At 39.9% G+C, this 27,396-nt stretch overlaps 1 protein-coding gene across 23 annotated transcripts in view; it reads left to right on the top strand.

Moving 5' to 3' along the window:
- Positions 1 to 27,396, top strand: part of PHF14 (PHD finger protein 14) — a 185,388-nt gene that overhangs the window by 137,519 nt on the left and 20,473 nt on the right. For 12 of the 23 annotated variants that reach the window (XR_014792374.1, XR_014792372.1, XR_014792380.1 and 9 more), the window contains one exon: positions 4,166 to 4,279. The exons of 10 other annotated variants lie outside the window; for them this stretch is intronic. Coding sequence is in view for 9 of the 13 variants with exons in the window: in XM_084858689.1 (XP_084714815.1) it covers positions 4,166 to 4,279 (114 nt within the window). In the remaining 4 variants the exon portion in view is untranslated. Of the gene's footprint in view, positions 1 to 4,165; positions 4,280 to 5,609; positions 26,763 to 27,396 lie in introns of those variants that run through there. One more of the 23 variants, XM_084858690.1, reaches the window with a different exon arrangement.

Genomic DNA, 27,396 nt, shown 5'->3' with positions numbered 1-27,396 from the left:
CATAAGTGGAGTGTAGCAAAAAATGTATTTAAGATTATGGTAATGAGTATTGGGGGGGGGGGGGAGAGAGAGAACTGCACCTGCAGATTAATTCGATAGATATAACCATATGTAGGATGGTACTCAACTAGGGGAAGAGCCCATCGTAACACATTTCCAGTGATTTTATCAGAGTAATACTCTACATAAATTTTCAATACCTTTAATTTACGAAGACTGAAGAATTTCCAGCTTTTGAAGCAGCACTAGTTTTGACCTTTCAGTTACTGAGAGCTCAGCAAAAAGTTGCTGATTAATTTTGCCCCTTAAACTGTGGTAGCTGGACTGTTCATTCCTTTTTAATAAACAGGCCCAATTTTAATGCTGCTGACTTAGATGTAATAAAATATTCTTTGTCTTAGGCTTTCACTGTATTAATAATAGGATCTGTATTAGCAGTTTACAACTAAACGGCATTGGAATATTCAACTAGCTTGCATTAAATCAATTTTATAGGATGACTGCTTTGTCTTGTCTCATATCTGCTACTTTTCAACCTTATAGGGCAACCCTGCTTCTAAATAAGCCTAGAACAAAGGTTATGAGTAACATGTTTTGCAGGACCTTTCCACAAAGGGACTTCCAATGCTTGTTTTTATTCTTAAGATCACAAATACATATGACAGTCAGAGTAGTAATAAAACTACCACTAAAACTAGTACTGGGTGAAGAGAAGCATTTAAAGTTGAACTACAGTCCTTTTTTGTCTTAATGAGGCATAGTCAAAATGTACAATGTTGAGTGGCAAATGTTGGATATACCAGCAATGTCTGAAAAGGGTACGCCAAAGTCCTGCATCCTGCTACACAAGTTTTGGAATATTTACAAATGACTACTTACATCATTGCCACCTGTAAACCTACCATGCTTCACATGCAACAGAATGGGAAACCATATGGGACAAGATGAAGCAATATTTATTGGTCACCCACAACTAATCAGAAATCTACAGAGCTAATTTGTATATAGTAAAAATTATTCTAATATGTGGTTGGGTACAACAACTTCTAATTAGGTTTCATGTGCACCATAACAACCTTGTAATAAATATAATTTATAGCCAACTTAAGCCTTACTTTCTAAATATGTAGAAGAGCCATTTTGTCCTTTACTGGTTAAAAATATGTAGTTTGACCACTGGCAGTGAGAGTACAATTTTTAAAATCTTTCAAAACATTTCTATGTAATGATTATCAACAACAACAGAGGATGCCTGTCTATCTGTCAGTGCCATAGTGCCAAGACTGTGAAACCTAGACTCCTGAAACTTGGCATGCATACGAAGAGGACCCCAGGGTGTGCACTGCAGGGATATTTGGTTTTTAAAACACATTCCTTTTAATTAATTCAAATATGTCCATGTGTTTGAAGCCTGCAGTACCAACTTCAGTCACTAAGTGGCAAACGTCCCTAAGTAGCGCATAGCGTAGTTGACACAGTTTGAGTCGTGGGGGGGGGAGTCTGAGAAACAGAATTATATGGCTTCCCCCTCCTCCCTGCTGTGGGACGCGCGCGCACACACACAGACACGGGAATGAAATGGGCAGACCCCTCCCTCAGGGGGCTATAGGGGTACTCCATGGCAGGGACAACAAGCACAATGTGTCCAGTTCTGACAGCTGCATAACATTGCTTGAAAGCTTCCCTGTATCAAACTAAGGGCTATTCCAACCCATGCAAAGCTGGGTCCATTGACTAGTTTTATAAATAAGATACTATCCAACTAGGTGAAAATTATAAGGCTACATGCCTAAGCATACTTACTTGGATGTAGGAACATAGGAAGCTGACTTATACCGATTCAAACTTTTGGTCCATGTAGCTGAGTATTGTCAGGCTGGCAGCAGTTCTCCCAGATTTCCTGCAGGACTCTTTCCCAGCTCTGCCTGGAGATGCAAAGGACTTAACCTGAGACCTTCTGCATGTAAATCACATATTCTGTCTCTGGGCTACACCCCTACCCCTGAAATCAAGAGATCATTCATGAAAATGTGTTTAGGTTGAAAAATTGATAGGTTTTACATGATTGGCACATATTTGAGTACTAGTGTGATTAATGATCATTTCAGCCCTTAACCTTTTAATACTTGAGTGGAATGTGCCCAGAGGTAATGTGTAAGCTTCCAGTGAACTTACAGCTAGCATACCTCTACTAAGCTAGTTCTGTGTTGGACATTATTGTAGAAGTACAAAAACATGCAAATACAAGGCATTTATGCATCTGCTGATAGTTTCTTCCTAAACTAGAAGCTGCCTCATTTTTGTTAAACTGAGTACTATTTAGAAGTACTCAGTTTAACAAAAAAAAAATTTGGTTCCATGTCTCTTAATATAAAGAAATCAAAACAGACCAATGCTTTCTTATTTTGATCTTAAGAATTTTGTACTAGTGTACAGTAGAAAAGAATTTTCATGCATGTCTTTTAAATATACACTAATAACTGGTAGCAATGGAATAGCCTGTAAAATGAAATTTTTAACATGTTTTAAATGGAAATAACTAGCAAAAAAAAGTGATAGCTCTTTTTCCATTATCCATCCACTTTAGTTAGTTTCATGGCTTTTCTTTCAAGAAAGGACTTTTTCCATTATGTAGTTCTAAAAATGAACTACTGTCTTCAGCTTTCCTGTTTTTAAAAGTCTTTGTTAGTAACTTTGGTTCCAAATTCATTACTGCAGTCAAGTAGTACAGAGCCTGGTGCAGGAGATAAACCCTTTGCAAATGAAGACAGCATCCATTTTCCTTCTACCTCAGGCCACACAGAATTGATTGCGGTAATAAAATGACAGCACCTTGTAATATACTGACGGCTTTTTAATTTGAAAACTAGCTTGAGCCTGATTCAAAGCTTGTTTAAAGCTAATTTATGGCTTGCGTAATTTTCAGCTGAATCCAGAGTAAAGGATGATGTATGAAAACAGATAGTGTTAACATAATATATTCAAAAGTATCGTGTTGGAGAGCGATATTTCCTCCCCCCTGCCCCAGCAATGTGTTTTTTTTTTAAGTATGCATGTTTCATGTTTAAATGTGGACATGTAATTTGATGTGTGTCACAGTTAGTGCAAAATAGTTGATTGATTAGAACAAAACTGTCAGTACTTTTGCGGGGAGTTGACTTTTGGGGGAAGAAAAGCTCAGTTAGGCATAGCTTGTTTTCTTTCCAATTAATTATTGTACATACTAGCAAAGTGATATATCAAAAGCACGTAGTTTGCATTCTGTTTAATAGCATCTAAAATAACTTTGTAATGGCCACTGCAACAAGCAAAAGTAGCCTCATCAGAGATTAATACATTTGTTCACATTTTCACATAGCTCAATAAATTCAGCTCTCAAATCCACAGAGGAAACAGATGTGTTTAAACTCTTATAATTTATAATACAATGGAAGACCAAACACAAAGGTTAATTAGTTAGAAATAAAATACAAAATGTGGAAAGCATTTCATTCATTTCTTTCAGTATAATACTACACAAATGAGAAGTATAATAAACCTCTATCTAGCTTTATTCCTTCTTCTTTTATTGAAGTGGAAGCTAAACCTGAATGGTTGTGCATGCAAATTGCCATACTCTGGAAGGAACGTGTGGAGTCCAGTACTTAATTCATTTTACCAAGGTTATCCTCATTCTGTGCTTTCCTTGAAATGGTAATTTTAGCCAACAGTGCAAGTTTAAGTTGCTATTAAGATTTATTTCTGTGGCTAATTAAAATTTTGCACAGAAATGCTAGCATGGTTTGGGGGAAGGGAATCTTATTTAATAAAGCAACATTTCAGTCCCAAATTTCAGTTCTGGCTCAGAGTTATTTGCTGAATTATGTCCTTGGAGTGTACAGGGGAAATACTTATTAAATTATTATTTATGTTGTAAAAAAAATAGTAATATTCTCCATACCACTGTATGGAATGTGGAATTCCCATGTTTTATATGTAAAGAAGAAACACAGAGTCTATATGGCTTCAGTTAAACCACAGAAGAAAATTGAAATTATATTTTAGAAATACAGATGTTCCTAGTGTCAATACCTTCAGGGAGAACAGTAGCACCTTGCTAAAACTCTCTTATGGAGTGCCAATTCAGCACACTACTGAGGGGTCTATTTGTCTCTGTTGCCCTCAGGACTCCGAACCGTCAATTGAGGTGGTCTCAGAGGCCCCAACTAATGTTGTACCCTGTGCCTCAAGAAGTAGCTCTGAACAGCTGATATCGGTGGCACAGAAACTTCCAAAAGAGGTAGGACATTCTGTGTCTATTCTGTTGCTAAATTGATGGTTGGGCTCTTAGATTTTTTTGTGATTTTTATTGTTGTTCTTGGGATTGATTTGTTTCCATTCAAGAACGCAGTGAAGCTAAATCACAGGTCAGGCCCACCAGAAACAATGTGGTGCAGTTACCAGTGCTTGAATTCTTCCTTTTAGGAAAGCTGTTCTTCTACTCTTCTTTTTTCCTTCTCAAGCATCCAAATTTCCAATATTTGGTAGCATATAAAATCAATGTCAGTGTATTTGACCACATGGGTAGCATACATTTATTCATATAATAGTATTTTGGGGGTAATTCAGTTCTATGGACATGAAATTCCATGTGATAGAAATTCTGGTTCTTAGAGTATTGTACTTTAACTCAGTAAATCTTTCCAGGTAAATTTCAGTTCTGATAAAAGGTAAGCCTGGCAATTAATTTTGGCTGGCAGTATCTACTCATACAACCAAACCTCTAGCTTCTCAAGTATAATAACAGAAGTCAGTGAAATAATGAAACTTAATCTACACATTTAGGACAATATGTGTGAGGAATACTTAAGTGGACTGAGAGCAAAGAGTCCACTTTGTGAGCAAAGAGTTCAATTTAAGTCAGTGGAGAAGTCTTAAATGGAAGGAGGTGGAATACAGTTTAACAGCCTTAGTAATACCCTGTATCCCCACTTACTGAGGACCCCATTTCTGCCTATCTCAGAAGGTGTGCTGGGAGAACAGGGAAGTGTGTTCTTCTGATGTGTCTCGGTGGCAGCATGATCTGATCCACCTCTCAGCTTATGCTCCATCCTAGGGCCAATCAGTAGTGCTGTCTGGCCTCCTAAAGGTGGGGCTTTGGCATCCACCAGAGAGGGAGCCTCTCCCTTCTGGTCTTCTTTGGGGCCATATGTAAGAGGCCCAACCAGTTCCCAGCCAGTGGGCTGGTACACACAATCAAATAAGCTGCCACGGCTTAATTAAGCCATGGTGGGCTGTGGTATATTCCAGTGTAGGTGGGTGGCCATTTTGAATATTTGAGCCACAACCATGGCTTGTGTGGTCCAAATCCTGTCAGCAGGGGTTGTGCGAGGATTAAACAACCCTCACATAACCCATGGCCTGTCCTAGGGTTATGCGAAGATTGTTTAACCCTTGCACAACCCCTGCTTCCAAGGTTTGGACCACACAAGAAGCTGCAGCCTTCAAAAAAACACCCAGGTTGCACCACAGCCCACTGTGGTTTAAACAAGCCACAGCGGGCTGCAGTGATCATGCCAACTGAGTCAGTTTCATCTTCACTTTCCCTCCCATCCCTCCCTGTATTGCAGCACTAATGAGACACCTTGCTATGAACCCATCTAGCCACCAGTTGGAGCTGGGAAGGAAGTTTACTTGCATTCCTGATTGACCTCGAGAATTGTGGATATTGTCTGCCTCATAACAATATTTAACTGCTTGTTCCATCTTTGTCACAACTGTGCAGGCTGGCATTGGGCAAGATCCAGAGCAGTGGATAAGCAGGTGTGGGTCAAAAAGGTTGCCCTCCCCTGAGCTAGGTAGAAAGCAGCTTTCTGTGTTTTGCTTCAAAGTGCAAAGGGGTCTATTAGTGAAGCATACAGACATAAAGATTTTTTGTTTTGTTTTTTCAGAACACACACTGTTTCATAATCTGTAGCTGACATGCAAAATGCTATTTCTTCATAGTTGCTATGTGACATAGAAAATGACCACATTGCAGAGCACTGGTATGCATATGCTGTTCATTTGGTTTTCTACATGTAATTTTAAAGTACTAGAACTGTGCAAAAATCAAGCCTAATTTAAGATAAAAATGAGTTTCTAACTCTCTGTCTGATCTATAGGGTATTTCCTGCTTGTGGCACTGCAGACCCCTCACAATAGTAATGTATTACTCTTTTTAATGGGAAATATATTTCCCCAGGGCAGGCAGAGCACAGAGGGGGTCCTCTACTCTGCGCTCCAGCTGCCCTGCATTTGCGGCTAGACAGCTGATTTCAGCATAGGAAGCATCATAATGACGCTTCTGTGGTCTCCTCACTGCCCCCAGGAACGCCAGTTTCGCCTGATCCTCCCTGCTGTTACGAGCATAGAGCTGGAGATGAACCACGCCGCCTACAGGGGGTGGGGAGTGAGGTTTGGTTCCCAGAAATTGAAAAATCCTGTGGCCATCTAGACACCATCTAGCAGCCATTGGATTGTGCCCTAAGTTAACTTAGATTTGTTGTTACTCTTTCGGTGAGATGCTTTGAGCATGGTTATGGGACGGGAGCATATAAATAAAATAATAATAACAATTTCGAATATTCTGCAAGCAGCTTAAAAGCCAATCCTATATTGAGCGAAACGTGCCACAGCCCATTGGAATCAGGGGTGTTAAGTATACCTAATTCTGCACAGAGTTTCAGCCATAGAAACTGCCAAATTTCTTGTGAGATATTTAATCTTTATATTAGCCTTTGAAAGAGAAGGACAACTTTTTATTGCATTCTTGCAAATGTGAGAAAATATCATTTTACCTGTATGTCCATATATGGCAACTAACATTTAAATTCATTTATCACTTGTCACATTTTATTCTTTGCCTTTTTGGTACTACAGAACTTGCATGAATAAGCTTTTAAAAATCTAGGATACCAAGCAATTTTGGGATTTGTTTTTTATTTTTACCTGTTCAATATTGCGAAGTCATTAGTATGCCAAATGTTGTTCTGAAGTTCTTCCTGTACTTTCTTCTTGGAGTTGCCTCAAATATTCATTGTGCTACTGCTTGAAGCTGAGATATTAATTAAAATGGTTCAAACAGGTTATGTAATGAATAATGAAACCATAAATAGGATGGGAAGCGTGCAAATAATTGGGATAATGGAAATTAGCATGTTGTGCTCATACAAAGGCTTTCAAAACAATATACTGTGTTCTTTATGATGCCTAGTCAAATAATTGTACTTTTGAAAGAAAATTACTGTAAAGGTGCAATCCTGGAGATAAACTTGGAGGCTAATAACTATCCAATGCAGAGTGACGGGAACACAGAGGCGATCCTCACCTCCATTCTCTGGCTACCTTGCATTTTTGGCTCCAGGGAGCTTTGGAGTGGGAGGGGGGGGAGGCCATGTGATGCATAGGAAGCTGTGTAATGCAGCTTCCACGGTCTCCTCCCCCGCCCCGGGACCACCTCCTTTTCACCATCTCCGTGCTCTGTTTCCAAGCATGGAGACATAGCTGGCATGGAGAGAACTACGCCAGCTATGAGGGGTTAGGGAGCTCAGTTTCTGGAAATCAGAGTCGAAGCCCTGGCTCTGACCTTGGTTCTCAGAAACCAAAACATTCTATAGCCCTCTAGACGGTGTCTAGTGGCCATAGGATTGCTCCCTTAAGGTTAAAGACTAGTATTGGAATCCTGTATTTAGGCCTCACCAACAGTTATAATGAGTTTTATGGGTGGATGTCTTGTGTATTTGGGGGGGCACTCTGTTCTCCAATCTGAGCTGGATAATTCAACCTCTTCAACTGGTGGTCAAGCTTGGTAATATGTTGGTAACAGAAAGCTGTAAGAGCTTCAGTAAATATTGTGTACATGCATCCAGACATGGCCAAGCCATTATTTACAAAACAGCTTTTTCTAAGGCCAAGACATTATTTATTAGAAGTTTTTTATGGCCAAGTCTTCACATAGTGACATACACAAAATGAATAAAACAGTGGTACATTAGGCAGATCATGTAAGTATAGAGTAGACACAGGAAATACATCTATGGGGAAACTGCTTTGGATCACATGGTCATCAGTTTTCTAAATGAAATGTAGCAGTAAAAAGGTAAGTTTTTAAGGCCATCTTTAAAGTCTATATTGAAGGGGCCAAGAGAATGTTAACCATAAGTCATCACAGTTAACCCAGTAAGAATCATGCTGAATTTCATATCTCATTTCATTGCTTGCTCTCTGGGTTGTATGATATTCTTTAATTGCTTCCAATCTGCAGTAGACATTCTCTTGATTTAAACAAAGAAAAGTTCTGTAGATTTTCTACTATTCTTTTCCTTTTCATTAATGAAAATTTTAAAAACAGAGAGAGAGAGAGAGAAAGAGAGAGAGGGAGAGCGCGCGCAAGAGAGCCCAGATACTGATCCTTGCACCATGCCCTTGCAGTTTCTCCACTGGAAGGCTAGAAAAGTAAACTTCAAAATCTTGATCTAAACCTTGATAATGAGGAGCTGTACCAAATCACTTTGCATATACCTACTCTGGTAAGGATGTCTTCTGAAAGCAGAGTATGTTGTGTTCTGACCACCATGATGCATCGTTCTCACTGTAATCTCTGCTATCTTTTTACCTTGGTTTTTAAATTGTTATGGTTATGGCCTTTTAATGTTTTACTGGGTTTTTAGTTGATTATGGTTTTTATGTTCTGAAATTTTTATAAACTGCCTGGGTTGGTTTCAGAAGGGTGATATCAGTCAATAAATCAATACTTTCATGCTGTTTTAAATACACTTTTATACTGGTTTATGTATTTGACTAGGTGCAATCCTATGTGATACACCCTGACTACTCATAAGCCTCCAAACTTGGAGGCTTATGAGTATCCTATGCAGAGCAGGAGGTGAACCATACCTCCCACTTTTACAGGTGATTTCGGTTGTCTAGCAGAGGCTTCAGGGAGGGGGAGGGAAGGAGGCTGGGGTGGCCATAGGATATATCATATGGCTGCCACCCCGGTCTCCTCCCCTCCTCACCCACAGAAACACCCCTTTCTCCTGTCTCCACAGACAGTTTTCCAAGTTTGGAGAGGTAGCCTGCAAGGTTCTCTTCATGCTGGCAACAAGGGAGAGGGGGAGGGGAATGTGGTTTCCTGGCTCTGAGGTCAGAGGCCTGTTTCTGACCTCAGAGCCAGGAAAGTGAACAAACCTATGTCCCCCAGAGGCTGCCTAGGGAGCATAGGAATGTTGTCTAATACTATATTCTGTTGGTTTGATTATTATTATTAATATGCTGTTTTACAATTCCAGTGCCAGGACTGGCACCAGAATTATATTTCTTGAGAGGTGATTGCCAATAACTTTGAAGCAAGAAAGAATTACAGTTCCAAACTTGATTTCACTGTGAAATTCTAGATGTAAATTGTGTACAGCTGTTGTGATAATATTAGAACATATGACATTAGAAACAATTCTACAGACATGATTGGAAGTGTGTAAATTTGCAGATGTATTTTTAGGTGTCTGTACACTTTGTCACTCGCTCAACACACACACTGCTCACAAACATCATTCATATACCACAGTCTCAAATACAGAATTCACACATGCATTTCTGACCAGAAATTAAGTAGTACTCTTACTCCATTCTCTGGCTGAATCCTTTCAACAGCACACAGCCATATCTGTCCCTAGTTGAGTATGCTGATGTTTTAAACAATATTTTAGCATTTGGAATATTCATAATCATTACATGATGCCTAAGCATCAGAACTTCAGAAGAGCCATGCTGGACCAATAGCTAGGGAAAGCTGATGATGATTATGGTGATGGTGATGTGTTCATATGCCACTTTTCTGTGGCCTTCTACTCACTTGCATTCATTAAAAACAAGACACAAGTCAATTAATAAAATTATGTAATGTTTGTAATAAAACAGCAACTGAAGCCAAGGCCGATCAGTTTTCAAAGACTGCAGCCTGTATAGCTCAAATATTGTTTCTTTGTTAAATTTACCTGATCTTGAGGGAAATGGCAACACTGCTTTTTCCTGCGAAGCTACATGTTCTGTAGATTTAATTCAATACCTCATATTTTTCTACAGCCATGTTCCATAACTTCTAATGAGCTACAGCAACAGTAAAGTCCCTAAAAGTTATTCCAGACCTAGTTTTGATGTTTCAGATAAATATATGATATAGATTACAGAACAGATTGAAAAGAGGAAATTCCGCACAATCTGGGCATGACTACTCAGAAGTAAGTTGCACTGAGTTTAGGTGGAATTCATACTTACCTGAGAGTTCACTTACTCCTAGGTAAATATGTATAGAATTGCAGCCTTACATTATCTGATCATCTTTGATACTGCATAGTATACTCTGTTTAGAGGTTAGTGGACTATCTTATTTGGCAGGAAGGCCCTATTGGTTTTCTGCTTTCTTGGTCAATAAAAAGAATGATGATTGCCTATCTATCTAAATCTGTTATCTGCTGGGTTGATAAAAATAAACACTGTGGCTTGTAAAATGCATGGTAAACAAGAGCTATGGTATGAAGTCTACTTAAATAGCTAGGAGACTAAATTAGTAACTAAGAAAATAACCCTTTTTTAGCATAAATATCCTCTGTTCTATGAAAGGGAAGGAAACGTTTAAAGTTTTTTTCCTATGTACATTCATTTCGCAGTCACTCTAGGAATGTTTCTGTGAAGATATTTCTTTGAAGAGCGGGTATAAATATCTTAAATAACTAAATGTAGTTTCCCTTCATCAATTCTGATTCTGTCAATGCTGCATCCTCTTTTCTTGGCATGATTGTCCATTTAGGTAGGACTAAAGATGAAGGACAATGGACCTGCCACACTCAGTAGAAGGACCTTCTGCCCTTTTGACTTCCAGCTCTTAACTTACCTCTCTGACTGCAAGTAATGAGAGAGGAGGTTTGGTTTGGTTTTGTCTTGTCTAAAATGTACCTCTTCTTTTTTTGGGGGGGGGGGATCAATTTTTATCTTGTCCCATTCATACTGCTGTTGTATTCTTCTTTTTAAATGATTAAAAGCAAGTCAAAATTGTTTTATAGTAACCATTTAATAGCAAAAAAATATGGGAAAATAAGAAAAACAATATTGCCTTGCAAGTTAATTTATGATTATGTATGTTTAAGCTGAGGTAGCTGAATTCGAGGACTGCTAAAGTAAATATGAATTACTTTAGTTAAAACATTATCACAAATCCAGGGCATTTGTCTTTATTTAACCTTTTCACAGTCCCTGCCTTTCTTTAAAGTACACTTAGTCCCATTTCTTCTACTATTCAAGAAGGTATTTAATACATGACAGTGTCATTTGCATTATACAAGAAGATTAACTTTACAAGCTGTGCTATTAATCTGAGGAGCTCTACATATTGACCTATGAAAGAGCATAATTGTTAGCTTAATTAAGTTAATTAATTGTCACACTCAGATGAACTTAGTATTGAGAAGAAATTAAAGGCAAATAGAAATTGGCATTCGTAGGCTAGAAATAATATTTTATGGAATTTTATAATGTATTCTATTTAGATGACGCAAGCGTCTATTGTATAACAGCTAGTCCATTAAGAATGTGAAAAGCTAAGAATTTTGGATTATTCTTTCTGTTTCACAATTTGTCAAACTCCCCAATATTAAACAAAGAGATGTCTTGAAAATGTTTATGCTAAAATTGCAACTTCTACCTTGCAGTAGCTCATATCTAGTCTAATAATGGAAGAACTTCGGATAAAAATCCAGCCATCCTAGTTTTCTTTAGGGTTCCAGAACAATTTCAGTCAGCCCTTCAGTACACCATGGATGGGTTAGCTGATGCTTTTTAAAACCTGGAGATAGATAGGCTCCACATTGCCACATGCCATTCTGACCAGCCCCTCCAGGCACACCCAAGAACACAAAGTTTAGTAGCTTTCCTATGTCGAGCTGGTTCCTAACGTAAAAAACATTATCTCTGCTGCTTGTGAGTCTGTTATTGTTTCACAAAAACAAGCTACCTGGAGATAGGACAGAGGTTTATAAAACGATGCATGAGGAGGACAAAGTGGTTAGAGAAAAGTTTTTTGCCTTTATAATGCTCGAACTCACAGTCATCCAGTGAAACTGATTTTCAGGAGATTCAGGTGGGACAAAAGACATTGCTTTTTCACACAATTTTTAAAAGTTTATTTAATTAATTTATAGAATTTGCTCCCACAAGAAGTGAAGAAGACTTTAAAAGTGGATTGGACAATTCATAGGTGTATCCTGGAATGACCTCCCTTCTGTGATACGTCAGGCACCAATGATCATTCCCTTTCAATGTTTATTAAACATATATTTGTTTACCTTGGTTTTGCCCAACTAATCTAAACGTTGCTGTGTTATTATAATGATGTGTTGACCTGGCTCACACGACACAGCTGGGTCATCATGGGTTATTTAACCCACATTGAGCATGGTGTGCACTGGGCACGCTCAGCTGCCGTTCTTAATATGCAACCCCCAAATTATGGTGATTGGCGGTGATGCCATGCCATGTGAATACGGCCATCATGGGTTATTCGAGGATTAAACAACTGCCGCGTAACCCTACTACTACTCAAGGGGGGTTGTTTAATCCTTGAATAACCCATGATTGCTAGGTTCACATGACATGGGCCAACTACCATTCACCCTTTTTGGGGGTTGCATATTGAAAATGGCAGCCACATGCATCCATTGTTTTATAATTTGTTGTAAACTGCTTTGCGATTTTTAAATGGGGAGTGGTATTTAAATATTCTAAAAAAAATACATAACTTCTATGGCTATTAATACTGATGGCAATATTTTACCTCCACATTCAGAGACAGTATGCCCCTGAGTTCCAGTTGCTGAAAAGCAATGACAGGAGAGAACTTTTGCCTTCATGCCCTGCTCGTGGGCTTCCTGGTAGCATTTTGTTGGCTATTGCGAGAAGCTGGATGATGAACTAGGTGAACTGTCATTCTCATCCAACAGGACTCTTCCTGTATTCTTATGGGGATGGTTGCTGTCATTGGCAAACATGAGCAACCAGGTTGGAGAAGAATGGGCTTGATCCCAATCTTCATTTCATCCTTTCCCACCTACCTCAGTTGGGTTGCAAATTTGGTCAGGTAAACTGGTGAACAAGCACCCATTTTGACATATTGCCTGTCTTTCAGTCTAAGTTTTCCATCTGTAACATGTGAATACTAATGACTTGACTTGCAGTTATAAAAAAAATCCTAAAATTATGTTGGTTTTCAGAACATTTAATGAGGGATAGCATGTTGATATATTAGCTTTCTACTTCCTTTATGCTTTGTGAACTATTAGTATCAATTAGATGGTCTTTATTTTTTATTCTATTATGTAAATGATGCCGACAATATATTTTAGAATGTTATCAGGATTTGCTTATGTTGGCTTTTCTACACATGGTACACAGAGTCTTTTCAAACTTAGTATCTTTCCTTTCTGTACTGTGTTGTGCCTTATGTCACTGGTTCAGCATGTGCATTATATAACTCTATCCCCTGTTCTCGCTCTCTCTTTTAGTTTCATTGTGTTAAAACGTTTATCATTCAAGTATTATAAAATTATTGCCATTTTGTTGCTCAATAACCTTTGGTACCCTCCAATTAAGGATTGGCGAATGTTTCATGCCCTTTGCTATTCCAACAATGGCATAGGTAACAATTATTCATCATCCTGTAATGAATCATTTTTATCAGAGACTTGTGTCTCTTCTCTATATATAGAATAAATATTTATGTTTTCTCATTTTTCTGAAGTAGAAGATACAGACAAAATAGGTTTGAAGTGTCAGCTATAATTCATTGCTCACAAAGAACGGCCTTATTCTGATACTGCATGGAAAGAAAAAAAACCCTATCTAAATCACTTCGGTGGCAAGCTTATAACCAAGATAGCATCAGCAGTTTCCTCCTTGAAAATATATCTGCCATAAATTAAACGAAATCTTCAGTATTAAAATGTCTGTGACAAGTTTAACCCTACTGTTGCTGAATATGTTTTAGTAGGAAGGTATTTGTGCATTTCTTTAAAAGAAAGGACAAATGAAAGTTAAAAATGGATTTGTATCGGGATTTCCAGTCATTGTTAAAATAATATACCAAATTCCAGCAAGAATTTGAATTTACAGAATAAAACAAAATACATGAAGCATGCATTCCTTTTCTTAGCCATATTGAAAGTATAATGTCCTTCTAATTGCATACAGCTTATCTTTTGTGTATTGTACTATTTTAAAATGAAATATGTTGATGCTCAGAAATGTGGGCTTTAGTGGCAATTAAGCTCTAAAGCTGGTTCTCTTATTGTTCTAAGTAGCATCATAGGCTGCCTTATCATCATTATTATTTTATTTCACGTAACTGGGGAATATATTTTAAGGGGGTGAGAGGGTACTATCTGATTTTATACATTTGATTATATATACCCATTTATAGATTGTATTTATAGATTTTATTCTGTTTTCCTTATATTTAGTGGCTTGCATCCAAAGAGCTTACTTACATGCATCCCAAGTTCAGATGCTGTCCAACCAGAATTTGTTGGCACATTAATGGCATGGTTATTAATCCACGGTCACACTGGACTACACTAGTCACTGGCTATGACAAGACTGCAGTAATTGGGTTACCCTTTTAAGGTTCATGATTTTTTACCTTCCTCATCCTCTCTTTTCATAAGATGTTGATAGCTTGTTTAGATAGAAAAAGTCCTACACCTCCCAGTATTCCCCAGCCAGCACAGGTGGGGAATGGTAGGAGTTGTAGGACTTTTTTCTGTCTAAACATGCATAGGGTTGTGCCCTTAATCAGCATTATTGGTCTGCTCACCATTTGTATTTGCCTAAGAAAGTAGTATTATCTTACTTAGGTTCTAAAATATTAGGTGGTATTTTAGTTGGCAAAAATATCTATTTGAGAAAGTAGTATTGAGAAAATTGGAAAAAATACTATGTACTTTCTTTAGGTCCAGTTATCCCAATATATCTGGGTTGGGGGTTTTTTTAGAAATAAACAGTTTGAAATAATGGTACACCTACAGTACGCTATGCAAGTAAACCAGCAGTGATCCAAATGCAATGACACCAGTCTGACTGTAGCTTGGAAAATGAAGTTCTGTGTCCAGAATAATGCAACTGATCATGTGGGAGTTTCTATTTTTCAAATTGCATTAGCAATTCAGTAATGATAAGAATACTATTAATGTGATGCAGAAGAATTAATTACTATGATAAGGCAATGAAACTTGCTTAATAGAGCATCGTCAGTAGCTTAAATTTTCAACACACATTTTTTATTTCTCCTTAGGATAAAAGATGGTTGTGTTAGTGTGTGCTTAAATGTGAATAAATACATCTTAAGGCAATATAAGAGTGAGGGTGTCGTCAAACAACCTTCCTTGCTGAGCAAAAATTATTACACCTGTTTGAACATTCAGCCATGTAACATACTAGCTTTTTGTTTTGGATGAATAGGTGTGAGACCTTTTGTTTTCAGTAGTTCCATTTTCTTTTTGTATGCAAATATTTGAATTTGAGTCACAACACTTGAGTACGCTAATTAAAGTAATACTAATAATAGAACCTGTGTGCAGTAGGTGCTCTATTGAGTTTGAATATCTGTACAGCTGGCACAGTCTCCTTTCACTACCATTGCTAGTGGTTTGTGTGGTGCAACAGGTTGGATCACCTAGCAATAGGAATTAGGGATGTACGAAAGTCACTTACCTTTTCGCAGGGGTGCTTCACGGTGGGAGGGAGGTGCTTCGCTTCTCCCCCCGAAGTTCAGGAGAGGGGGGGGAGCCGTCCCGCCTCGCCCGGCCGAAATTCAGGCCAGGGGGGAGGCTTCCCGCCTTGCCCGGCCGAAATTCAGGCCGGGGAGAAGTGCCCCGTCTCCCTGGCTGCGAAACAAAGTGTAAAAAAACAAACAAACCCGTGATAGGCTACGTAAGGATTTACGTAGCCTATCACGGCTGACTTTGAAAATCTAGCCGTGATAGGCTACGTTAATCGTTACGTAGCCTATCACGGGGTTTGGGGGGGTTTTTTACACTTTGTAATGGCGGCGGCATCCGGTCGGAAGACCGGCTGTCGCCCCCGCCCCTGATGAAAGGCCGACGAACCGCTGCCAGGACCCGCCGCCGGGAGGGACATTCGCCAAAGGTAAGTCCCATCCCGGGAGGGGGGGCGGGGGGGCGGAGAATTTCACCACCGATTTCGGGGGGCCGAATGCGTTGGCACTCGGCCCCCTGAAGATTCGGGGAGAAGTTCTCCGCCATCCCTAATAGGAATTCACCGTCAGTGGGCGAGTTTGCACATCACCCTAAGAATAAATGACGGTGGGTGAGTGGCTTGTCCGTTTCTCCCGACAGAATATCGCCTGGTCAGTGGCTTGCCAAGGCTTGTTTCTCCTTCAGTCCCTCTCAGTCTTCCCGCCCGCTGCCGGCACATATCCCACGGGCCTTTGTAGCAGAGATCCTTGTTCCCTTCGTCAGCATGCTTTGTACAGTAGGTCCGCTGGGATTGCTGGCTGACGAAGGAAACTCCCCCCCCCCCCCGCATCAGATTGCCAAAGCAATTTAAGTTTCTGAACTGTTATGAATGCAGGAACATATTCAGAAACCTTTAAAATTCATGTCTGCCTGTCTGCTAGTGTGGCCAACACAGCCATATCCCCCTCTTGTCAATGTCCTTGTAAATTTCATCCTCCATTTCTGTGCTTCCCAAGCAAAACTCCTCCCCTCCCCACATCAGGTCACAAACAGGAAATAATTTGCTGAACCCTTATGAAAGTTTGCATTTAAAAAAAAAAAAGACCTCTTGTCAATGTCCTTATCAATTTCATCCTCCGCTTCAGAGCTTCCCTTGCTAGCAAACACCTTTTAAAAAAGGCTGCTTCACATTCTACTGAAGTAATAACAGCCTTCCCTAAAGTTCCTTCTCTCTTGCAGCCACTTTCAGCTCCCCTCCCCTGCCTTTTATGCTTGTCTCTTCCCTCCACTGGTCTCCATTGTTAGCTGTCAGATATACATACACAGTGAGCAGGATCACTAAACATATGCAGATTTCAAGGCAGACCACGGATTGAGTAGGTAAAGATACACAAATTTTAAGGCAGACAAGTGAGGCAGATTGCTAAAAATATGTAGATTTCATGACATAGCAGTAAAACGGAGGGGGAAATTATGCAAAAATTCTAGCATTGGACATTCACTCCTGCGCACTTATGCAAGACCGAAAATAAAATAAAAATTTCCAATCATGTTTGGGACACTCTCCAATGTCCTTTCTTCAAAATTTCTGTGGGGAAATTTTAAAAATCCGTCCTGAGGCAGAGGGTGCTGAGAAGGGATGATGGAGAATGACAGTAGCACTAACAAGATTGTGAGGAGCAGCAGCGGTTTTCAGCACTCTTGCTGGGCAGCTCTCTAGCCATTCCCAACTATCCATGATAAAATGGTCCTGTCAGCTTGAGACATTGCAACAATCCACCCTAAACAACCTTAATACAAGCCATGGGTTCTCAAGGTGGCCTATGGGTTGTTGCGGGGGGGTTGCAAACGACAGAAAAACCGCTCCAGGTTGCGACATCACACTAGGCCGCCATGCAGCCGCCCATGATAACAACCCACCATGGTTTAGTATGATGTGTGAACCAGCCCATTGCATGAATGGGGGTGTAGTCCATAACATCATGGCAAAGACATATTTTCATTAATGTATCTAATTTTGGGGTGGGGGGAACCCAAAAACATAGTGAATTCAATAGGCTGGTAATTTATTCTTTGAGGAGCACAATACATCAGTAGAATGCCCTTTGGGAAGGAAGATTGAAAGCCAGTTGAGATTATCATTTTCTGATGTGGTACAGTCTTCTAATTTAACTGGGATTTTAAGTGAGCAGTCCCTTCTTTGAAAGCACCCCCATGTGTAAAGCTTATACCTCAGAGAACATGCACCTGCTTTTACACGTGTCAACTTTACATGTGTGCAATTCTAGCACACAGAGCCACTTTCAAGCAAACTTTCCATTTTAAACATCTGGTGATACAGTAAAATTAGAGGGCTGTACCATGTTACAAATATAATTTTAATTGACCCTGAGATCCCTATATCAATTTTGTTTCATTGAAAATAGTTTATTTGAATAATATTGCTACCTGCTGACAGTTAAAGCTTATAATCTTACTACAGTGCAAACACAGTTTAAACAATTCTTCATTAACAGATCTCATACAAAGTAGTTTAGGCTCTTGAAAGTGTGTAAACTTCAAATCTTTAGTCATAAGCAATCGATGTCTCTCTTTCGTGGCACCACCTTCTCATTATATGAATAGTAAAAGCCTATTAAGATCTATAACAGGGAGGAGAATTATCAATTTAAAAACTAAATATACTGTGAGCCAAATTGCAGCAGTTGCTATTGCACTTACTAATCAAATGTTTGTATTACTGTTTTGTTCATATACAGTTCAGTAACAACCTTTATCTTTGTTTGTTTAGTATTTAATCGCAGTCCACAGTAGCAGGTGAAGCTACACTGTTTGCTTCCTTATAATACCAGATGAGTTGTAAATGTATATGCGAAACACAAAAGCTGCCAGCGTTTAAGCAGACCAATAAACATCTTTACAGTATAGTACAATGTATTAAGAAATGAGGCAGAGTAACATCTTTCTTATCTAAATTCCATCTTTTACTTAGTTTCATTTTCTTTCCTTCCAATTTCTTTAATTTGCAATAAAGTGCTTTCCTTTAATTTGTTAAAATCCTCTTTCAGCATGTTTATATGCAAAGTGAAAGGAACCCATAAAAGAGTAAGACCAAGTAGAAATAAATGCATGAAAGGTTTAGGGTGCGTTATGAATAAATGGTTTGGATTATAACACTAATAATATGTCAAGCAACCACAAGTTAGAAACCACAAAGTCCAGAATGTGGCAGCAAGAATATTAACTGGGACAGTTCACGTGAGACCTATTACTTCTATTCTTTTTTTAATTCTTAATTTATGATTGCTTCTTATACATAGAACCAAAAGTTATCTATTACAACTTTGCAAAATGCATGAATATAGTAACTATAGACTATAGAAATAAGTTACATTCCAGACTTTATAGTTCAAACTAATTCATAATTTACATCCCAGCATTTCATTTTCACTGACTTTCAAATTCAAGGGGCCTGTTACTTTGATTTCATGTCAACTTCACTGGCTTCCAGATGGCTTCTAGGGGCAGTTCAGAGTGCTGGCTTTGACCTTAATGGCATGAGGCAAGATATCACAAGACTGCCTTCTCTCATACATACCTACCCATCCCTTTAAATCATCTTCTGAGGCTTTTCTCTGTATCCTTCCACCATCTGATATGCAGTGGGATGGGTACATGAAGCAGACCTCTTCAGTGGTAGTGCCTAAATTGTAGAAATCCTTTCCAAGAGAGACCCACCTGATAATTGCTGGGGTTCATGCAGCAGGTTAAAACTGTGTTATTTCAGATAACATTTGTGTTGTCATTATGTTTTGTTATGTTTTTTATATTCTTTTATTGTAATAAGACACCTCATACGTATTGTATGGGTAGAAAAGTGGGATACAAACATTTAAAATAAGCCAGAACTTATTAAGAACTTAACAACATGACTTTCAGGTTTCAGTATTTGTAAATTTCCAGTAAAACTAGTATATTCAGTTGAATTTATTTTCTATAGGACTCACATACTTGGGAAGCACTCACAAAATTGAAATAACTGGTGTAACATTGCTACAGTTGTTGTGAAAAGTAAACATTCTTGTGCAAAAATTATCATGTGCTTCTTCTCTCATGGAAGTACATAACTCTAATTACAGGGAACCTGTACTGTGCTCTGGATCTTATTTAGACTTTGTATAACTGAATTACCTCAGACTGCACACACAAGCACCAAATCATTTGATTCTGTTAACTATCTAGCATGTGCCTGCATGTGTTTTCTCATAACTGTACAGAAGCATCAATAAATAACTATGTTCATTGTAGTGGCTGTAGGCCAGAGAACATTATGTGTAGCCAGGACTCCCTGGCTACTATAAAAAGCCAAGAACTGCATGCACAAGCCATTGAATTGCTAACAGTGGGAAAGCACTAGCTGTACTTGGCAGTGCTCACTTGCAGCATCACAGCCAATGTCTGGACTAGACCAGTGTCTGCTCTTTGCCTCTGACACTTCAACAGGAGGCTTGTCTTCCAGGTAAATCAAAGATAGCACTCGGATGGATTTTCCTGAAAGTTACACTTGGGAGGTATGTAACACTTGTAATTTTCCAAAGCTAGGTATTGTATTTGTACAAGTGAGTATTTCCTGCAAAGGTTAATCACTTCATGCATGTTTATGTGTATATAAACTGCAATAAAAATACCCCAAAATACACGCAGGGAGTTTGTTTCTCTCATATTCCCACATGCAGAGGTGAACCTTGAATTCAATACAGTGGATTCAAATGGCTTTTCCATAAAGAGATTTACTCTCAGGGAAGCTTTCTAGCATGCCATGGTGAGCAAGGGTCTGGAACATATATGGTAGATCCTTATATGGGAAGGCACCCAGAATCCCAGGAAGCTTTTTTCTGTCTAGAGATGGCCCTGTGCCTGTATCTTCCTTCTAGTGCCCCTTTTTTCCCCTCTCTGTCAACTAGGCTTATTTTGTACTTATGATTGTATCTATTTTGTAGTGTTAGATTGTTGAGCTTGCAGTAGAGCTAAGCATTCTTAGCTTGTACTAGAAACTAGAACTGATGTCCAGTTGCTGGCAAACTTCAATTTTGGAGAGTTCTCTTGGGCAGTGGAGATAGGGCAAAATCCAACAGGGCACCTAGACCCACGCCAGTTCTCTTGCATCCCTCCAGTTCCATTGTGCAAGCATCCTCTACTGCTTGCACAATGGCGATTTAGTGCTCCCAGGGCAAGCTGAACTGGTCAGCAGAACTTGCATAAGGGAGCTCCACTGACCTGCTTCCTTCCAGGAACAAATGTTTCCGCTTGTTTCAGGGCTTCCCATAGGAAGCGCTAAATCTCCCTTGCTTAAGCACTGGGTCCCACTTCCACAACAGAATCAGCAGGGCATAAAGGAATTGGTGGGGGTGTAAGCACCCTGTTGGATTCTGCCCGTAGTTTTTGACCCAACCTTATTTTTCTTCTGATCTCCATAATGTGAGGTTTTCTTGAATGCCTCAGCATTGAGGCAGAAGTGGACGGTGGGGGAGAGAAAGGAGAGAGTATGCAAATTGTGCAATTAATTGATTAAAAGGAAATGTAAGTTATTTTTACCATTACATGCTCATTGTGTAAAACAGGTCACAAACTATTTAAATTGCATTGTTGGAAAAAGTCCTTTAAAAACAGTGAGCGTTTGTCACAAGATTGGATAAGAGCAACCTACAAAATCATACACAGATGGAAATTTTGTTCTGATTGTAAGACTGAAACAAAACTCAGGCTTTCATAGTACTGCATTTGGGAAATTTGTCAATAAATTGAGCCTGCTTCCTGTTCTGACATACTTCTGAATACAGTGATAAGGCTGAAATTTAGTGAACCCTTACAGTTATGTCACAGATGAAGTGTCAGACAGGTTCCCCTGGGGGGGTCTGTATGGAGGCTAGAAAAGAGATGGAAAACACCAAGGGTTGTTTTTGTTGGTGTTCTTTGCAGTATACAGTACATGTGGTATTTATCCTACATGGTTTTAACTCAGCAAGTAGTACTGACATGAAATACACCTGGTATGTACCATGTATAACAAAGCTTCATTTCTATTGAAGTTTCTGACTGCATCATACTCAGAAGAATAAAGACCAACTGAATTGTTCATGTCATTTTAAAATGGAATGACAGCCATTATTTGTGAATTTCAAAGTGACGTTAATGCATATTTATTAGACAGGAGAAATATTTTCTCTGTAACAGAGGTGCGATCCCTGCCCTTTTTCTTCTCATTCGGCAGTCACAACTTCCTATCTTGTTCATTTATCGGTTGACATAAAAACAATACGTTTGATATTGTAGAGATCATTTTTAGATATAGAATGCTCACAAGAGCTCAGTTCTTCTCCTGATTACTGTTTGTTTAGTTGACATACGTGCTTTTATTCTTCTGGGGCTTAACAACATTTCACTTCTGTATTCTACTGACACGTAAGAAGAAGGAAAGAATGGAGGGAAAGAGAACCACCTCTAGTTTATATACAAAGGATTTCTAGAGCAGGGGTAAGGAACCTGTGGCCCTCCAGACATTGGACTACAATGCCCATCAGCCCCACCTACATTACCAATGGCAAAAATGATGGGAGCTGTAGTCCAACAAGATCTGAGGACCGAAAGTTCCCTACCACTGTTCTAGAGGAACTGCACACAGCAGAGACCCAAATTGGTTTGAGGTTTTTAAAACTAAGCATAACCAGAAAAAGGAAAAAAAAATCAGTTCTTTGAAGAAGCTGCAATGGGAGTATCATATTAGGAAAAAACACTGTGAGGTTTCTCTAGGTTACATGTATTAGCATTCTCATATTTGTTTGCTTGCCCATGGTTTGTTTTTGGGTTAATTCTGCGTTGTTTCACCCCTAAACAACCCAGAGTTTCTGGGCTGGCATGTCACATTAATTGAAAGCAGAAATGACAACCACATGGAAGACAGTGCTCTAGTCCCTAGCAATTCCTGGGTTAAACAAGCCGGGAACTGCAGCATGGCATGCAAACCGGGGTCTCCTATTCCAAAAGCCTTCATCACTTTCAACAACTAACTAAATCCCTTCTCTTTATGACAATAACTTAGAATGGTTAGCAATTATAGAGGAAACTCAAAACACAGTGATGGCGGCCCAAGAGCCTTATGAACAGGGATGGATCAGTTAACAAAAACTGTTGTTTGTGAGGAAAGACAATTATTTCTCAAAATATTTGTGCTTGTTCTTTCTTGTTTTATGTTTTAGAAGTGTTGAAGATCTATATATTTGGGTGGGCCTTTTGAGGTGAGGAATAACTTGACAGAGGGTTGGAGTTTCCAATGTACTTCAGTGTTCAAACTTTATACTGTTGTGATGCTCTTTCAACTGTTATCTGTCCTTTAAATTGTTGGACTATATTTTTAAATATATTTCTGAATATTTTGATTTTTGTCTGTTAATAAAGGAGTATATTTGAGTCTATATAGTACCACAGTCTGAGCAGTGGTATAGTATCTTGTGATTAGTTCACATGCTTTCAGATTCATGGATTTTCTAAGAATCCCTTAGTTGCTCTAAATTTATTGTACAGCTTTAACCTTTATCTAATTAAATATGAATTTTTCCTGGTACCAAAAAAACCCCTTCATTTCTTTTTACAGTAAATTTAATGAAGCATTTCCTGTAAGATCATTTCGGTATCTATCATTGCTCACCAAAGTGGGAATTCAGGGTAGAATTGTAAATTAATCACCCTTTCTACTAAATGGAATAAGTATCCCAAATATGCAACATCAGGAAATTTAATTATGTTCCTCAATTGCTTATCCAATGCATTGGAAAACCGAATCAAGAAAGACAGAAGAAGGCGGCCAAAGGTTGCTAAATGTAGCACATAACACAGATTTTGAACTTTACTTAATGATCTGAGTGTTTATTGCTATGAAATAAATGCACCATTTCAAGAATTATGGTGGAATTGTAAAACATTAAAATTCTAATTAATTTTTGTCAGAAGCATGCATTGTGCATATTTTCCTAAAATGTCCCCACTCCCACCCCAAGTATGACCAACAATTTCAGTAATTGAAATGAATTTATCCTTGCTGTGCAGCGCTGGTATCTTTTATAGTTTTAAATGAAAGTTTCACTGTGGTGCTGTAGGATGCTTTTTTAAGTGTTGAACGTGTATAGAATCTCTGGCCACATTTAATAAAATGCATGCATCAAATATTTAAATGTGGTTGTGATATAGCTGACGTAGAGTAGCTGAAGTCTAGCATTCCAGGACAGTTACACTTGAGGATTCCTAAACTTGAGAATTTCTCTCTCCTTGAAGATTAGGGCACAGTCTCATCAAGGCAGTCTGCTGGCCTGGCATCATTACCCAGCGCCCAAACAGGGACCACTGGGACTGACACCTGCCGTAATGTCTGGGTATGCAAGCTACTATTTTAATTTCTCACAATCCACCTGATAAAGTGTTGTTCCAGGGCATTAGAGGAAACTCAAAGCGCTGCCCACTTCTCTCACTGCCCACTGACAAAGGAAGGAGCCCACCAGAGGGCAATTTGCTTAATGTCCCCTCAAACCTGGAGCCAGCATTGACATTCTGACTGAAGTCTTATGGATAAGATGCTTAGTTCAATTCTGTATTCTGAGGCAGTGTCTATCTTAGGCTCCCAACTTCAAGCAGGGGAGGAGGGACAGTTCTTTTTTTCTCTTTAGAAAGTGGCTGTGGCAGCAGCAGGACTTTTTCGCTTTCCTCCACCCATGCACAAGATGGGGGAAGCAAATATAGCATGAAGGAATCCAAGCATCAGCCACCAGAGGGGGAAATTATCCTAAAATGATGGAAACAGCTGCAGCAGAGTAGGAAGCACCACAAAGAAATGATGTCCTCTCTTCACCATCAGCCAGGGGAATGAGAGTAGAGACCCACGCGTGTTTACTGTTACATGGAAGACTTCAATGCAGGGTTAGTGGGCCCCACCTCAGTCAAGATGGTATCTTCCTTCTTTCTCACAGACCTGTAATGTCTCACCATCCATCCCATTTTCCTGTCTTTGGTGAACAAAGGATGGCTAGAAAGCTCAAGAAGGCTCAGGTTCTCATCCTGATACATCATAGGAGAAAAAGCTTTAGTCTGTAGCGGAAGAAAGGGGGGCTCATATACAGCAGATCCCATAGATACCCATCCAGAAGTTGTATATCCAGTAAGTTGCCTTCATGAAGAAAGGACCAGGTCACAGTCCCAGAGCTCCCAGTTGTCTGAATAGCTGCAACACAAGACACCTTTTATATTTTATTTGTTATTACAAGATTTTATACCAGCGGTGGAGAACAGGATTGGCCCCAGGAGCCAAATTGCCACCTGGGATGAATCCAAAGGGCTGGATTGCATCATGGAGCGGCACCTCCCCAAAGTCCCACAGCAAGCAGGGGGCAAAATCATCTAGCCCATTTGGCTTTTCCCTGTGCAGAGAGCGGCACTCAGCCAGCACTGGGAGGATCAACTCCTCCCAGCGGCACTCAACTCCTTCAGGCACCAGCCAGGTTGCACCCTGGCTTCGCCCTCCGTTCATCATCCCAATCATGATGGTAAGCTGAGGGCAAAAGGACTTGCCTGTCACCCATGGGCTGGAGGTTCCCCACCCCTGTTTTAAACCAAGCATAAACAGAACAAAGACTCCATGTCTTTTTTCAAAAGTGTAAAAAGCATGGGCAAATAAAAATGGTTTCTCTTGGTGCTGAAAAAGACATCAAGTGTTTTTTGTTCATTCCTGTATCCTTTTTCCTAAATGGTGGTGATCTAGGCTGCACAGGTCCCAGATCCTGATGTCCAGATTGTGCTCACTGCCATAGTCAGACAGGTCCAGCATATTCAGATCATTAAAACAATATAAAAGCCCTGTTGGATCAGACCCAAGTTCGATCTAGTCCAGCATCCTGTTTCCTACAGTGACCAAACATAGGAATGTAGGAAGCTGCTTTATACTAGATCATACCAGTTCATATTTGTCAGTTGATCCTAATATTGCCTTCTCTGACTGGAAGCAGTTCTACAGGGTGTCAGGCTAAAGGTGTTCCCAATGACCTGCTACCTAGTCCTTTTAACTGGAGAGTATTGAACCCGGGACCTTCTGCATCCAAAGCATATGTTCTATGATTGAGATATGGTCCCTCCTCTAATGCTTCCAGAAAGTTCACAAGCAGAGCATGAAGGCAAAAGCTCTCCTCTGTTGTTGTCTTCCTCTAGCAATTGTTGTTCAGTGTCATACTTGTCTCTGAACATAATGTGCAGAAGAACAAGCCAACAGAGTAGGCCTCACAAATCTCCAGGGCCAAAAGGATCAGTTAGGTCAAGGGTACACAGCTTGCAGTCTAGGAGGTATATGTAGCCCCTGAAGGCTTTTGCCTCCCAAGGGTGTCCTGACCCTCCCATTGAATTTTCTCCTTCCTCTCCCCACAGGGATCCTCTCCCACAGAGATCCCATGGGCCGGATCCAGCCTGCAGAGCACCCCAATCTGGCCTGAAGAGCCTCTTGGGGTTCCTCCAGGGGGCAGGGATTACGGTCTAAGCCCTTCCTCCTGGAGGAATCCCCTCAAAGAACATCCCTCTCTGTCACCTCTGATCTGAGTTTGGAGATAATAGGAGGGATGTAGGGCAGCAGATCTCGCCCATGCTGGGAAGAGCAGCTGCTTTTCTCAGTGTGCCAAGTCAAGCCACCCTGCATCTTCACCCTCCTGCTATTACCTCCAATCTGAGATAACAGTGAGATATGTGGGGTGGTGGGATTTGGCCCATGCTGGGAAGAGCAACCACACTCCCCAGAATGAGCTAAGTAGGTTCGTGCACCGCCCAGCATCCTGGGAGGCACCGGAAGCTGCATGAAGTCAGGGACTCCACCAGCGCTGGAAGAAGTGGCTGCTCCTGATGCCATCCAAGTGCGTGCTGGAAATGAGGCACGCAGTTCCATGCCTCTGTACAGCATGGAAGGAAAAAAGAGAGAAATGGGGGGGGAGATGTCAAAGGATGGGGCCACATGCACTTGAAATCATCCAGCCCTTTGGGGGGCTGATGGGGGCAATCCCATAAAAGTGTCCCGCACTCCTGCTTTACATCTTCCCCCGGAGATCCTTATACAGATTGCTCTTTCCCTGCTGTTGGTAACAACAATGAAAGAGCAATCTGTATGAGGATCATTGGTGCTTGTGTGCATGCGCGTGTCTTTGTATATGTGTGCGCATGCACATGTGTGCGGTCCCCAGATTATCAACAGATCTGGCCCTCAGGCCTGAATAGTTTGTCTGGCCTGGAATCAGATGTTCCCAGACCCAAGCAGATCTGGTTGTCTTTCTCCCTCATTATTTTAACAGGATAAAACTCACGCAGTTTGAACTGTTTACTACTGTATTTTTTTCCCAGTCAACAGCTGGTTGGCCACTGTGTGAACAGAACGCTGGACTAGATGGACCTTTGGTCTGATCCAGCAGGGCTCTTCTTATGTTCCATCAAGACTGCACAGGAGAATTTCCTGATGGACTGTCCTCATAGTGTCTGTCTGTTAACCTTGGAAATATATAGTAATGTTTGGATTAGGAACATGTATTGTTGGTGAATGTTATTTAATATTGTTACTGTT

The sequence above is a fragment of the Heloderma suspectum genome, chromosome 5, assembly GCF_057233095.1.
Source record: "Heloderma suspectum isolate Gila_16-S chromosome 5, 16-S_ref, whole genome shotgun sequence".
Taxonomy (NCBI): Eukaryota; Metazoa; Chordata; class Lepidosauria; order Squamata; family Helodermatidae; genus Heloderma; species Heloderma suspectum.
This window is presented reverse-complemented; position numbering and strand designations above follow the sequence as displayed.